This window comes from Tursiops truncatus, chromosome 13 (assembly GCF_011762595.2).
Source record: "Tursiops truncatus isolate mTurTru1 chromosome 13, mTurTru1.mat.Y, whole genome shotgun sequence".
Lineage (NCBI taxonomy): Eukaryota > Metazoa > Chordata > Mammalia > Artiodactyla > Delphinidae > Tursiops > Tursiops truncatus.
In genome coordinates, this window is record NC_047046.1 from 7132569 (window position 1) to 7149082 (window position 16514).

Consider the following 16514-nt stretch of genomic DNA (forward strand, 5'->3'; position numbering starts at 1 on the left):
ACCAATAACAGGACAAGTGGACATAAGTCCTTTAATGTGATGCAGTTAGGACACAGTATCACTTATGCAGGATGCTTGCCAAAAATCTTAGCACGAATCTAATCATGACGAGACACAGATCCAAATAGAGGGACATTCTACCACACAACCGGCTAGGACTCAAAAAATGTCAATGTCCGAAAAGACAAAAACAGACTAGGGAAGTTTTAGAGATTAAAGTAGACTACCATGTGACCACGACAACAAAATTCAATTCGTGATGTTTGATTGAATCCTGGGGTCAGGAACAAAAAAAATTTCTCAAGTAATAGGCACAATTGGTAAAATTTGAATTTGGATGGCATATTTCATAATAGTATTGCATTAATGTTAAATTTTGTGGGCCTCATTCTTAGGAGATACCTGCTGAAATTAGGAGTGAGAGGTCATGATGTCTGCAAGTAATTTCCAAATGGTTTGGAAAAATACAATGTGTGTATATAAAAAGAGATAAAACGGGCTTCCCTGGTGGTGCAGTGGTTGAGAATCCACCTACGAATGCAGGGGACACGGGTTTAAGCCCTGGTCCGGGAAGATCCCACATGCTGCGGAGCAACTAAGCCTGTGTGCCACAACTACTGAGCCTGTGCTCTAGAGCCCGTGCGCCACAAGTACTGAAGCCCAGGCGCCTAGAGCCTGAGCTCTAAACAAGAGAAGCCACCGCAAGGAGAAGTCCATGCATCGCAGCAAGGAGTAGCCCCCGCTCACCACAAATGGAGAAAGCCCGCGCGCAGCAACGAAGACCCAATGCAGCCGAAAATAAATTAAAAAAAAAAAAAATCCGCCTGCCAATGCAGGGGACAGGGGTTCGATACCTAGTCTGGAAAGATCCTACATGCCGCGAAGCAACTTAGCCCGTGCGCCACAACTATTGAGCCTGTGCTCTAGAGCCCACGAGCCACAACTACTGAAGCCTGTGTGCCCTAGAGCCCACACTGCAACTACTGAAGCCTGCGCGCTCTAGGGCCTGTGTGCTGCAACTACTGAGCCTGAGTGCTGCAACTACCGAAGCCCATGTGTCTAGAGCCCGTGCTCTGCGACAAGAGAAGCCACCGCAACGAGAATCCCATGCACTGCAACGAAGAGTAGCCCCCGCTCGCAGCAACTAGTGAAAGCCTGTGCGCAGCAACGAAGACCCAAAGCTGCCAAAAAAACCCCAAAAAAGCAAGGAATAACCTCCCCCAAATTAACAATCATCTGTATTTCCTGTGGAGACAAGAAAATTGAATGTGCAGTTGACTGATGTTTTATTTGATTAATTTCCTTCTTTTTAAATGAAGACTGACCTCCTGTAAATATATTCGAGGACCTCTGATAACAATAAATATGGTTTACCTGAGATCTATCCAGGTATTCCACTAGGCTCCACTCATGCTTAGCTTAGTTATTCTTTTTTTTTTTCAATTATAAAAAAATATATTAGTTCAAAATACACATCAACTTACTGAGCTAATTCCTGTTTGGACCAGAGAAGAAACACCAGATACTTCCAAAGAATATAGTATTTCCATCATAGGTAATGAATAGACCATGAGGTTTCTCATCTAAGAAAAGTAGGACAGCAATTAATGTCTTAGGTCAATATAAACCTATGAGCACAAGACAGCACTTCACAATCCAGGGCATAGATTAAAACACTTGATAAGAAGTTAAGTGCAAAAAATAAGTAAATCTGTTACTGTATTATTTAAATGTTACATAGAAAATTATGTTCTATCCTACCTTTTAAATCTGTTAAATGAAAATCCACGTACCTGGAGTCCATTCTACAATTTGTTTTTAAGGCAAATGTAATTCCTCAGTGCCAGAACTACATTAAGTATCACTATAATAAACATTTTCTTATAGACATTTTAATTCCTGAAATGCTCCAATTAAAATGTGGAGCTGAGATTTACACCTTTTTTTTTTTAATGAGAAAAAAGAGCTCTGCAGGGTTATTTCTGATCTGTCAAGTACCTGTGTGAACTAAGAGCTAATATGCTGTGAGTACTACTTAACAACTAGTACTCCTATGTTAATGCTATTTCTAACACATAATATGGACGAATGTGATATAAATTTTCCAATACCTTCTTATTAGTAGTAGTTGTCAGAGCTACTAACTTGAGATTTGTAATCCCTTGCCTGAAAGAGAAAAGAAGGTTTAAGTGAATCAAAGAAGCCAACTGCTAGACATAAGCTAAGTCAAAGTGATATCCTTGTATAAAAGTTAAAATTAATTCACACAGAAGATACTGAACTTGACTTCTGAATGTTTATGGCCCAGACTCACACTCTTTCTAACACATTCACATGGAGGTTTTTGTGTTGCCTATTTGTTCTCAATGAATTTGGCTAACAATGAAATGGTCTTTACCCTGTCAGTCTGTTCACAGCGTTATCTAGAATGTAACACATAAGAAATGATCTGAACAGAACCAGGCAAGAAACCTGGTTCTAACAGAAGGGAAATCAATATGAGTGTCATAATGTACCACGTGACTGATGAAGGTGAATCTGCTTCTGTGGTGAGAAGAAAGTCTTCTATGTGAAGGGAGGGCCAGTTCCATATGGGAGTTAGGGTGTAAATATCCCATAAGCTCAGCACGTTCTGCAAAAGAGACATTTCATTGATACGTCCTCTTAACGACTAAAAATTTACATTTTGGAATCTATCTTTTGATACGTAACTGAAATAAAGCACATTACACAAGGTAGTAATCTACCCTGGCTAAAGTCCTTGTCTTTGTTAAGTTCGACAAAATTTCTGTCGTTAAACATAACACCAAGTGAAAATACTTAAGGGGAAGTATCAGAAACATACATTGGTATCAAGAACAAAAAGTAGATTATCTATCAGCTGGAACTTCTTTGCACCTACAAAAGAGAAAACAAGGTGTGTAAGGACTATGTTTCTGGGTTACATATAGCCATATTTAAAATAGTAAACTAACATATTTATGGAAAGGCAGAACTACCCTTAAAAAAGAAGTTCCCATTCCCACTTATTCCTGTTTCTCTACTTTTTTGTAGGATCACTAAAACGTAAAACCTCCCAAAATGAAGAGTAACAATTGCAGCATGTTAAGAAGCCAAATACACGGACAATCATCAGACTAAGCTGGCTTGTTTCCAAGGTTTGGTAAAACGGCTCATATGCCAGACTTAGTGTACTGGCATGAAAACGACAACTCACAAGTACCAAAAGTAGTTTCATTAACTGATTTTACCTTCAATAATCTCTGCATCAATAACACTCTTAGCGGTCATCCCTTTCCTAGAAGAATCTGGTTCCCATTTTGAGAATGCACAATTACCAGTTCCCTACAGAAGTGAAAATAGTATGTCAATTACAAACTTGGGTCTAGATCTGAATTCTCCTCCAAGTAGAAACATCTAAGTTGTACATGTGACGAATTTCAAAATATATTTATATATTCAAGCCCAGCTAGCTCTTATCATCTAGTTCCTCTCTTAGTTTGTTTTCAACAGAACAGAATGGAAAAAACAGCAAACTCCTGCTGTACACTGTTATCACATGAACATTTAATAAGGAGGAGGCATATTCAGGCAACTCACCCTAGAGACATCAGGTAAGCTTCAAGACCTCCTCCAGCATTACAAGATAAAGATAACCTTTGATGAAGTATTTTCATGAAAATAACTACTAATATTTGAAAATAATTCATAAGTATTCATTTCAAATTATTTGAAACCCTGATGAAATACTGAACTAGATACACAAAACGGGGAAAAGTGACTGCTTCTTAACATATTATATAAATTTGGCCAAGTAAAAATGTTGTAAGTGCTGTAATAATATAATTCAATATAGAATTTCTGCCTACTCCTTGAATATAATATTAGATGTTTTGTTTGCTGCTGTTGTTTTTGCCTACACTCATAATTGAAAGACATGCTAAATGTCAGGTAGAGATTAGTGAAAATAAAGATGCAATATTTTTTCCAACACAGAGACTTAGTTATACTTGTTGAGTTAATTTTATGACCTTCATTTTATAATTTCCCTGTTTCTGTTATACAGTACAAATTAATACGTAACTTTACCAAAACTATGTTTTAATGAAGAAACATTTCAGAAAAAAAGCCCAAAATTTTATTAAAAAAAGAGAATTACCCCAATTATCACAGGGATTTCGCTTGCTAAATCACCAGCCACAAGATTGAGACAACCAAGGGTATGACAATTTTCAGTAGAAATAAAACTGGACTTGATTTGTCCTTGTAACTGCAAGATTTAAAAAATAAGAATGTTATATATATGCTCCATAGTCCAAATTCCTTGGAAAGACTGATAAAAAATCAGTTTAAATCAATAGCTATAAATGTATTTTTTAAAATAGGAATGTTATTAAAATGCTTTATCATGCTAATTCCCAAAATATCAACCATTAGACAATTATGCAGAAACACTTTCCTAAACTGACATTAAATCTAAGTTTCAAGAAGACAATGTGGTTTTGTCTTCTTACCTTTTTTGCCGTATGGAAGTCTACCTTTTCAATCGCTGCATGAAAAAGAGAAAGTAGGCTAAATTTACACTATAACCTATAAAATACGTATGAATCTTCCCTTTTGTGTCAAAGTTAAATTACATATAATCTAGTAAGAGGAACACTGGTCAGAAATTCATAAGGTGCTGGTGACTTTTCAGTTTTGCCCTTGACCAATGAAATAAACTGTGATGACATGTTGTACTCAGGGCACCAGCCAGGCTGCCTTACGGTCCCTACAGTGTCTGTCCACACCTTCCCTTAAAAGGTTCTTCCTACTAAGATGGTCTTCTCCCTGCTCCAACTCTCCTATTCAAGCTCTGAAGTCCTACCTGTGAAGTCTTCATCACTTTGCACTCCCTTTTGTAAGAGTTGTTTCACTTGTCTGGCTCCTTCATTAAACTACAGAGAACCTTGTATCTTTAAATCTCGTTGTATCCCCAGAACTCGGCACATTCTTAGCACAGAGTAGATCTTTAAAAAGTATTTGTTGGGGCTTCCCTGGTGGCACAGTGGTTGAGAGTCCGCCTGCCGATGCAGGGGACACGGGTTCGTGCCCCGGTCCGGGAAGATCCCACTTGCCGCGGAGCGGCTGGGCCTGTGAGCCATGGCCGCTGAGCCTGCGCATCTGGAGCCTGTGCTCCGCAACAGGAGAGGCCACAACAGCGAGAGGCCCACGTACCGCAAAAAAAAAAAAAAAATTTGTTGAATACGTGCCTGGAATCAATTCCTCAATCTCTGCCAGCTCAGAGGGATGTATGGTCCACACCACTCACTTAGCACACACTCTAGATTATTGCCTTGTATTGTTAACACTTACAAAATCATTTCAGTTTCCAGGTTCATTCATTCCATCAAAAAGTATTTATTACTATGCTAGCGTAACTCCTGTCTCCCCAACTAAGTTGTAAAGTCCTTGAAGACTATAAATAAATATGTCTTCAGATTCTGTTGTAGCCCTAACTGTGGAGAATAAGTATATTATGAATACTTAAAAGTATACCCAATATCATAGAATGTAGTTAAACTAAAATATTCTTAAAGAGTCTATTTTAAAATTTACCTGGAAAACTAATAAGAAATATTGCTGCAAATCAGTAATAAGAAAATAATACATTACTTACCTTGTTGAATTTTTACAAGCTGAAGGTTTGTAATACAAAAAAATCCATTGTTTGTAAGAAGCAGCATATAATAGGTACCTATTAAAATAAAATCAAGCCAGCTTCTTTAAAAGGCACATGATATAAAATTTAAACCAGGGTCCGGATCTAGCTTAAAAGTATGTCCATTTGCTCATTTAAAGTCTAATAATAAAATAACACAGTAACAATACAAAGCTTATTTACAAAGAATTGGTAAGTTATTTGCAAAAACAATGTTAACTTCTTTGAAACTTCTATAAACCAAATTTCATTTGCCAGAAAAAAAGAAACTCAGATATATCAAAATAAATTAAGGAACAGTTAACATTTGTTAAAAAGAAATATGATAAATACGCTGAAACCCATAAGAACATATTAAAAGAACATTAGGTCTCCCTGATAATCTATAGAACTCTCAAAACTGTAAAAAGTTTAGGATATTATACTTAAGAAGAGTACATTTAAGCCTCTGAAAAGAGCTAAAATCGAAAACTTGTTTTTTAAAATAATATTAATTGCATCCCTAGAAAGTTTAACATTGTGTAGGTAACACCAATTAATTTACATAATATATTAACTATAAATCTGATTTTTTGACTGGGTATTAATAAGAAGACATTAAAAAAAGAAATTAAAAGCACTTACCTTCATTTGAACTATCTTTCTCAATAACAAGATTCCGGTAAGTACACTGATTTTCATCATTAGCTTTCTGAACAAAAGCCTAATTGCAAATTAATTTCAAATAAGATTAAACCCAGAAAATTACAGTCAAGGATTATATTCTTTAAACTCTAGGGATATCAATTATCATTAGCAATAATTCTGCCTATATTCCAAACATTTTAGTTTTCAAATGGAAAACTATTTACAAGCTTCCTGCAAAAATGTTTATTTTCAATACAAAACTGTTTTGGACAAGTATACTATCTTCAAACCATACTTTTTCAATTTTGCATTTATTTCATATGTTTTGTGGATGAAAAATGTTGCCTGCCATATTAGCAAACAGAGGATGCTGCGACCATCAAGCCAAGAGGGAACTCAGGATGGAGATAAACAGGCTGCCCACTGTCAAGCCATCAGGCATTGCAGCAACTCCCAACTGTGCATCCTGAGGGGACTCAGGATGGAAAAGCACAGGATACTGGCCCTAAGACAGCAAAGGTGTATATCAAAGGAATAATTTCAATGAGCCCAGACTCTTGCATCTTCCATACATAGAAAACGCTAAATTTATTATCCCGATATACCTGCTTTTCTTTAACAGTAATCTTTTGATGTTCTGACTACCTGGTCTCCCTTGCAAAACTCCTATGTATCCTGGCTCCTCCCTCACCTCTTCAGAGCTGTCCCTCAGAGCATCTGAGAGGCTGCCTCCTGGGCTTAAAGTTCTCAGAAAGTCTGCCCAATAAAACATAATTCTCAACTTTTAGGTTGTGCGCTTTTTTTTCAGACAGTTTCTAAGGTATGATTCTTAAATTCAATGTAAAGAAACATTATTATTTTAATTTAGGCCACAAATCAAGTAATGCTTTGCTAGAGCTTTAGCTTTCTAAAAGATAATTTAGAATTTAGATAATGAAGATGAAAAACATAACAGGGTCTTACATTGGTGAGTAATGTTTGCTTTGATGTTACATGAATAAGATGTAAGTTGCCACTTCTCTCCCCAACCAGAAGAAACTTTCCTTCTTGACATAGGCCAACCACATCCACTTCAGTATCTGAAAATTTCAAGTCAAAGTTAAAAGCTTCCTCTGAAAATGTTTATTTTCAACACAAAATATTGCAAGTTTTGTTATTAAAAGTCAACTCTTTTAAGCTTCTTCTAAATATTTCATGAAAGTAGTGACTAATGTAAAAATGAATGTTACTGACTCTTTGTCAACAAATATTTGCTGAGCACTTAGTATACGCTAAGCACTGTTCTAGGTCTTTGGCATATATCTGAGAATAATAACAAGAGTCCCACCTTCATAGAGCTCAAATTCTAAGGCAGAAATAGATGATAAACCGTCAGCATAGTAATCAAATTGTATGACATACACAAAGGTGATACATTCTCTGGAAAAAAGAAAAAGTAGAGCAGCGAAAGAGAACTCAGAAGAGCCATGCAGTATCAGGTGGAGTGCTCAGGAGAACCCCCTTTGATAAGGTGAGATTTGAACAAAGATTTGAAGGAGGTAAGGAAGTTATTGCTTGCACACAGCAAGAAGGCCAGGAAGAATGACATGGAGATCGGGAGGGAAAGACTAAGAGATAAAAGCAGTAACATATAAATTGCTTATAACTAAAATTATTCAGCAGCAATATCTTTATACAAAAGTATTATATGTAGGGACTTCCCTGGTGGCACAGTAGTTAAGAATCCGCCTGCCAATGCAGGGGACAACAGGTTTGATCCCTGCTCTGGGAAGATCCCACATGCCATGGAGTAACTAAGCCCATGTGCCACAACTACTGAGCCTGTGCTCTACAGCGCATGAGCCACAACTACTGAAGCCCACGTGCTGCAACTACCGAAGCCCACGTGCCTAGAGCCCATGCTCCGCAACAAGAGAAGCCACTGCAATGAGAAGCCTGCGCACCGCAACGAAGAGTAGCCCCCGCTCGCTGCAACAACAGAAAGCCCATGCACAGCAACAAAGACCCAACGCAGCCAAAAATAAATAAACAAACAAATTTATTTTAAAAAAAGTATTATATGTAAAACACAGCCTCACTTTTAATTGGTGAAACTGTGAATCTTGGGGACCCATCAGGGTAGATGCGTTAATATTCCACAAAATATGGGTTTCTCTCCTGCAAACTGTGATCAAGATTTTGTTCTTATGTGCATACCTTCTAATTCCTTTTCATCTACGTTCTTTTTAAAAATAATTAATTAATTAATTTTCAGCTGTTCTTACGCAAACACTTCAATAACCATCTTTCTCTCAAAATTTCAGAAAAAAATTCATAATACTATCACCTATTTTCCAGCATAATCACTGACTTGTCTGTCCCTTAATTTACTCTGAAGCCCATACTTGCATATACACACTTAAAGCCCTTTAACTCAATAAAGAATTAATTCATAAGTACTTTTAAAAAACTTTTTATAGTGCTAAAAGTATTCAAATTATCTGTTGATGGTATCGAAATTATGTACAAGATTCAGGAACTTAAACATAATTGGGCTCAACTGTTTTCTACAGTATTCTAACACAAAAACCACGCAAATAAATTGCTGCTTTCCATGTATGTTTTTCTTTAGATTTATTGAGAGAAGGGATCATCTCAGTACCTGTTCCGTCTGGTACTCAGCACAAGGCACTCAAGATTAATTTCTTGAAATTAGTGTAATTTTGAGTCTTATAAATAATGGAGTAAAGAAAAGGCAATACTGTAGAAATTGGTAGCAAGATATAGATGACTTCCAGTTTATTTTACTGAATTACATTAGACTTACCAAATATAAGATGCAATTGAAGCAATCTACAAATACTGTCCAACAGTATCACTGATTGGTCCGCTACAATAATAAACCCATCACTTAAGCTGCATGCTTGTAGTTTTGGATTTAATGAGGCCTGTAGGAGGAAAAGCAGGACTAAAATAAAACATTTTTATACATGTTTAACAATACCTATCAATAGTATCACCACAGTCACAATCACCCAAGTTTAAAACTTCACCTAGGGCTTCCCTGGTGGTGCAGTGGTTGAGAGTCCGCCTGCCAATGCAGGGGACACGGGTTCATGCCCTGGTCCGGGAGGATCCCACATGCCGCGGAGCAGCTGGGCCCGTGAGCCATGGCCGCTGAGCCTGAGCGTCCGGAGCCTGTGCTCGGCAACGGGAGAGGCCACGGCGGTGAGAGGCCCGCGTACCGCAAAAAAAAAAAAAAAAAAAACTTCACCTAATAGGCCTTCTTTCTTTAGCCCATATATCTAATAGTCAAGCTTTTCTTTGTATGATATATATATATCTAATTAGTCAAGCTTTTCTTTGTATGATATATCTTGAATCCATTCAGAGCCTAGAACAGGGAAATAGTCCAGGGTTGCTAGAACAGGGCAAAGGATTCGAAAGTACAAGTCTTTGTTTCCTAAGGGCCGAGCTTATGCCTGGAGAAGCCAGCAGGCATTAACGTAAATGAATGAACCAATACTGGCATAAAGTCTCAGGGTCTGGGAAACAACAGGGAGCAGGACTGTGAACTGGAGGGCACGAGGCCCCACATAAACTAAAGAGAGCAGAGTCAGCCAGATGAATGCCCTGTGGAAATGCGATCCTGGCATGGCCACTGCTTCCAATTTACCAAGAATATCTGGATCTTTATGTGAAATATTCTAATTTTTAAATATTGGCAACTAAGTCAACATTTTAAAAAACACAATGCAAGCCAAATATGAGTCTCCTGTTTGTAGCTTCTATTGATTAGAGCTTCCCACATATAATCTTTTTTTAAATTAATTAATTAATTTTTAGTTGCACTGTGTCTTTGTTGCTGTGTACGGGCTTTCTCTAGTTGTGGTGAGTGGCGGCTGCTCTTTGTTGCGGTGCAAGGGCTTCTCATTGCAGTGGCTTCTCTTGTGAAGCACAGGCTCTAGGTACATGGGCTTCAGTAGTTGTGGCACACGGGCTCACTAGCTGCAGCTCACGGGCTCCAGAGCACAGGTTCAGCAGTTGTGGTGCACAGGCTTCCTTGCTCCACGACATGTGGGATCTTCCTGGACCAGGGTTTGAACCCGTGTCCCCTGCATTGGCAGGTGGGTGCTTAACCACTGTGCCACCAGGGAAGCCCTCCACACATAATCTTGAAGCCGTCAGATAGCTCAGTAGTTGAGAAGGCTGTCACTTACTAGCTGAGTAATCTCAAGCAAATGCCTCAACTGACTCTCTGGTAAAGCTGGAGTAATAATAATAATAATAATAATGCCTACAAGGCTGGCTGGTATGGAGATTCAATGAATTAATTCATGTAAAGGGCTTAGAAGGGAACCTTGCCTGTAGCATATGCTGGGATAAAAGTTAATTACTCTTAATCTTCTCTGACAAACTAAGCCAATCAACTCATTTTATACCTGTTTCAATGGTCACCTTCTGCAGGTGTAACTTTTGAAAACTACATTCTGATCCCTCTTATACTTTTTTTTTAAAATAAGTTTTATTTATTTATTTATTTGTTTATGGCTACATTGGGTCTTCGTTGCTGCATGCAGGCTTTCTCTAGTTGCGGCAAGCAGGGGCTACTCTTTGTTGTGGTGCGCGGGCTTCTCATTGAGGTGACTTCTCTTGTTGCAGAGCACGGGCTCTAGGTGTGCGGGCTTCCATAGTTGTGGCATGCAGGCTCAGCAGTTGTGGCTTGCGGGCTCTAGAGCGCAGGCTCAGTAGTTGTGGCACATGAGCTTAGTTGCTCTGCAGCACGTGGGATCTTCCCAGATCCAGGCTCGAACCCGTATCTCCTGCATTGGCAGGCGGATTCTTAACCACTGCGCCACCAGGGAAGCCCCTGATCCCACTTATACTCTTAACTTGCTTCTTCAACTAGTGAAAAGTTACACCAAAGTGTCGCAAAGAAGAAACTGTGCTACACGTCCTAGGGGTCTATCCAGGCTGTATTCTTTGCCTGGACTGCTCTTCCCCCCTTCTTTTTAAGACTTTTTTTGGCCATGCCGGGAGGCTTGTGGGATTTTAATTTCCCAACCGAGGATTGAACCCGGGCCCTTGGCAGTGAGAGTGCAGAGTCCTCACCACTGGACCACCAGGCAATTCCCAAGACTTTAATTTTTAAGAGCAGTTTTACAGTTCATAGCAAAATTGAAGGGGAACTATAGAGATGTCCCACATAGCCCTGTGTTCCACACATGCATAGCCTCCCACATTGTCAATGTTCCTCGCAATTGATGAACCTACATTGACACATTATAATCACCCAAAGTCCACGGTTTACATTACAGTTCACTCTTGGTGTTGTACATTCTGTGGTACACACATCTAGCATTATGGTCTCATACAGAATATTTTCCCTACCCGAAAATCCTCTGGGCTCTGCCTAGTCAACCTTCCCTCCAACCCCCAAACCCTGGCAACCGCTGATCTTTTTTTCACTGTCTTTTCATTTTCCAGAATGTTATAGAGTTGGAATCAAACAGTATTGTTTGATCAAACAGGTTGTTTACTCCTTGTGTGAGTTTTAGATTGTGTTTTTCAAGGACTTGGTTCAGTTCATTAGGCTATCAAATTTGTGGGCATAGAGATGTTCATAATATTCCTTGATTATCCTTTTAATGTCCACAGAATCTGTGGTGATGCCCCCTCTTTTATTCCTGATATTAGTAATTTATGTCTTCCCTCTTTTTTCTTAGTTATCCTGGCTGGTGGCTTATAGATTTTATTCATGTTTTCAAAGAACCAGCTTTTGGTTTCATTGATTTTCTCCATTGATTTCTTATTTTCAATTTCATTAATTTTTGCTCTCTTGTTATTTCTTTCTTTCTTTTAAAAAAGATTTTATTTATTTGGCTGCAGTGGGTCTTAGTTGCGGCATGTTGGATCTAGTTCCCTGACCAGGGATTGAACCCGTGCCCCCTGAATTGGAAGCATGGAGTCTTAACCACTGGACCACCAGGGAAAGTCCATCTTCTTTTTCAGGTTTCCTAACTTGAAACTTAGATTATTGATTTTAGATTTTTCTAATATATGCATTCAATTTCCCTCTAAGCACTTTTGCTGCATTCCACATATTTTGGTAAGCTGTGCTTTCATTTTCCCTGTTTTTTCTTAAGGCCCAAGTCAGGTGCTAGTTTATGAAATGCTCCTTAAATTGTCCCAACCCACAGTGAGCTCTCCATCCTCTGAATTCCTACTGCATTTACTGTCTGTACCATTCATTTGGTAGTTCTCATATACTGACTTGCACATCTAGATAGATATCTTTTATTGCTTGTGTCCTGTCTGCCTAACTTTAAGGAAAGATCCTAAAGAGAAGAGATAATGTTACCTTACCAAGGGCCTAGCATGGGTTGTGAACATAGCATTTGCTACAAGTAATGCCCCAAGCTAATAACAAATGGAATTTTAGTTGTTAACTGAATTCAAAGCTCAATACACACTATTACTTTTCAACAGTAGCCCTCAGAGATCAAGTGGCCTGGGCCACTTCCATCTTTTAAGGCTGCTGGTAATATTAAAAAAATAAAGAAATACCACTTTCTCATTACAGAACTTATGGTATTCTTTACCCTTTTGCCTTAACAAATAAACAATTTAATGCCAAAGAACATAATTTATCTGTATTACTCATAAAAATTATAAATCCTGTGACTTTTAAATGCCACAAAGCAGTAAAGGCTGACAACAGGATACAAGCTGAATAAAGAATGATTATTTTAAAAATCCCTATTGGCCAGTGTCTCTGAATGCTCATTTGAAGAAAAGTCAAAAGCCTACACTTGAGGCCATTTGTGAATAAGGTTCCCCAGAGGAGGCCCTGCCTTTCTAGCCCTAAAAAATACAAATCTTGTCTGGTCTCTTCTCCTTTCTTTTACACTTTTTTTTCTTAATTAGAGAACTAAACATTACGTTAACTTACTATGGGAAGTAGAGGAATCCTGGGCTATAATACTGTGACAGAAGATCATTTGCACTTTCTCTAAAAGAAACTTTTGTTTATCACGACCATCAAAATTTTAACAAAAGCAAATTACTAAGAAAGCAAATCAAAGATAAAAAACTAAGAGCAGGGCTTCCCTGGTGGCGCAGTGGTTGAGAGTCTGCCTTCCGATGCAGGGGACACGGGTTCGTGCCCCGGTCCGGGAAGATCCCACAAGCCGCAGAGTGGCTGGGCGCGTGAGCCAAGGCTGCTGAGCCTGCACGTCCGGAGCCTGTGCTCCGCGACGGGAGAGGCCACAACAGTGAGAGGCCCGCGTACCAGCAAAAAAACAAAAACTAAGAGCCATATTTTCTGTAAAAGGCAGAGAATACGGTTTCAAGCCTGGTGTGAGAATGGTGGAATAGTTATTAAAAGAAGAAAGTTAAAATATAGAAAGAAATTCATGGAAAGGATAATCTCAACCTCAGTAGAGTGCTTAACTCAGGGGTGGAGTATGAGAAGAGCCCGGGATCAGGAACGGCCTCCAGGGCTTGCTTCGATTCTATTGGTAATGTTTTACTTCCTAAGCTGGTGGTGGATATTCTTTGTATCATTTTATATACATCTGTATGTCTAAAATGTCAAGAGGAGCTATGAAAAATTCAGGTTTGGAATACTGACCATAAGGTGATGCAGGGGGAATTCAGATGGAAATTTCCAGTGATCTGATACTGAACTTTGATTCCCTGAGAAAGGACTATACTCATTTATAAAACATTTACCACGTGGCTACTAGTCTTACTAAACACTCAGTAAAAATTTTGTGAATGAAAACAGTCCGCGTCATAACCATTACCTTTTCGGAGGAGATCTTCGCTAGTAAATCTACTTGATATAAAGCACTTCCATGTTCTTTTCTTGAACCAACACTTAGGTACCCACTTCCTGTATCATCATTTGTTAGCAGCTCAATATCATTCCACATATTTCTGAAATTGTTTTCCTGAGACAGGAACCACTGCCTTCCCTGTGACAACATGTAAAATTAGGCCAAATTGTTGCATAGACTCCAGTTCCTTGGGAAATGAAAATGCTTTATCCCCCCCTCAAATATACATATGCACACACACATCAATAAGTAAAGACTTCTCTGTCTTTGTGTTATTTCTGTGGTCACTAGACACTTTGGATCAATAAGATACATGGAACTAGTGCTATGGTTATCTCTAGAGAAGAACATATTTGTTTAGGGACACAAGGAAACAATTCCAATCTTACCAATCTGTCCTAGAGCTTCTAGTGTTTTGTGTGCCTAGCTGAAATTATAACAAGTTTTCATTTGGAAAAAACCTTTAACCAATATAGCAATAAATAGTGAAGGCTCTGAAGTCAGACTGTCTGGGATATCTTAGAATGGTAAGGTTCCAGATGAACTTAAAAAAAAAAATGACCATTCATGTTTCCAGTATTGTTATTCAATAAATGAAAATGTTAAGGAGAGGAAGAAAAAATTGCACTAGGCTTCTGACTGGACCAAAGAGTATATTTGTAACCTTTCGAGTCACTTAACTATCTCATCAGCAAGGACTTATATAACTCATTTCATTGGATATGGGTAGGCATAGAATACGAAAATGAAAAACAATCCTTGGATCAAGACTAGTGGGGAACAATAACCAAATAATTACAGTTGCTTTGGTAAGTGCTCGCAGAAATATGTTTTTAAATCTTTGGAAGGTACACTACAGGGAAGAAATGATTTTTGACTTGGTGTTCTTTCACATTTACTAAGCTGCTTGTACGTAGCTGGAAAGGTCACTATGAGTTTCAAACATTCACAAAACAATGCTTCATTCATGGCAAGCACTCAATTTAAGTGTTATCTAATTCACTACTGTTATTCGTGGAAGCAGGTAACATTTTGGTTAGAAACTTAAGGTCACAGGAGCTTTTTTTTTTTAACTTTTTTTTTTTCCCCCACAGGAGCTTTTTAACTATAGGAAAAGAGTTCTTACTAGAAGTGTAAGCAAGGGCACAAAAACAAAGTATGTTAGAATACACGATTTTAGTGGCTGTGTTTGGGTGGGAGTTGGGAGAAGATTAAGACAGGTTGGAGTGAATACTTTTATGGGGCTCAGAGTCCCATATCTGTAAAAATAGAGAAATATCATCAGCCTCCCAGGTCTGTCACACTCACTCATTTGACAAACGTTTATTGAATGCCTACTACGTGTCAGGCACTGTTCTAGGAGCTGGGAATACAGCTGTGAAGAAGACAGAAAAGGTCTTTGTCATTATGAAATTTATATTCCCGTACGAAGGATAGAGAAAAATAAAATAAAGACGGTATTGAGTAGGCAAGATAGTTTGAATGCATCACTCATTTAATCTGCACAACAACCCATTTTACAGCTGAGAAACATGAGTCAGGGACTAAGTAAACGGCCAAGGTCACCTCAAGCGAGTTAATGATGTAGCTAGACAAGACTCAAATTCAGGCCAGTTATTAACTGTTATACTGCCTCCCTACTAAAAACTAAGTAAACGCAGAATTACAAATAGTGCTCAAATGAATGGGGGGGAGGGGCGCATAAGAAAGACCTGTTTGGTAAGTGAAAGAGATGACATCTGAGCTGAGACCCGAATATCAAGAAGCCGACTATGTAAAGCTCGTGGGGACAAAGATGCAGGCCGAGTACCAAAGGCTCAGAGGGTAGAATGAGTTTGGGGCTGCTGCCCGGACACAGCAAGAATGGAAAAGTGCAGGCGTTAAACGAACAGGTGGAGCCAATGAATCCTTGATTACAAGACTGAGTTTCATCCTCAGTGCTAGGGAGGGAAAGATACTAAGCAGACCAGTGACATGATGTGATTAACGATTTGAGATTCCTCTGGGTGCCGGGTGAACAGATTAACGAATTAAACGAAATGAAACAGTTTCAGTTAGGCCTCCACGCGTAAATGCTCTCAGCTGGACACCGGGGCCAGCAAGAGCCGACTCCAACCTCTCTCCCGCCAGCGTCTTGAGGGGAAAACACATCGAACTGAGCTGAGGCCTCTGCTCCTTCGACCTGAATCCACCCCCAGCTCCCTACAGCAGCGCGGCTCACCCTCCTCACCTGTAATTGAAGAAACTAAAGAGGAGCACTCAAGTGTATCGTCCCCCCCCACCTTCCGAGCTCCAACAGACGTTCCCAGTCTCTTTAGGGTCTATGCCACAAATTTAAATTGGCGGGAGAACACCAAGCCCAACCC

At 38.9% G+C, this 16514-nt stretch overlaps 1 protein-coding gene across 3 annotated transcripts in view; it reads right to left on the bottom strand.

The window, feature by feature from the left end:
- The window catches only part of KNTC1 (kinetochore associated 1), a 71304-nt gene extending 54813 nt beyond the window's left edge, over positions 1 to 16491 (bottom strand). For all 3 annotated transcript variants that reach the window (XM_033836811.2, XM_033836808.2, XM_019950433.3), the window contains exons 1-13: positions 16379 to 16491; positions 14116 to 14286; positions 9135 to 9255; positions 7292 to 7407; positions 6326 to 6404; positions 5660 to 5737; positions 4515 to 4549; positions 4160 to 4270; positions 3252 to 3345; positions 2846 to 2898; positions 2517 to 2632; positions 2112 to 2166; positions 1485 to 1583 (exon numbers count right to left, since the gene is read on the bottom strand). In XM_033836811.2, coding sequence (XP_033692702.1) covers positions 1485 to 1583; positions 2112 to 2166; positions 2517 to 2632; positions 2846 to 2898; positions 3252 to 3345; positions 4160 to 4270; positions 4515 to 4549; positions 5660 to 5737; positions 6326 to 6404; positions 7292 to 7407; positions 9135 to 9255; positions 14116 to 14244 — 1086 coding nt within the window. In that variant the 5' untranslated portion in view covers positions 14245 to 14286; positions 16379 to 16491. The remainder of the gene's footprint in view (positions 1 to 1484; positions 1584 to 2111; positions 2167 to 2516; positions 2633 to 2845; positions 2899 to 3251; positions 3346 to 4159; positions 4271 to 4514; positions 4550 to 5659; positions 5738 to 6325; positions 6405 to 7291; positions 7408 to 9134; positions 9256 to 14115; positions 14287 to 16378) is intronic.
- Positions 16492 to 16514: the final 23 nt, after the last annotated feature.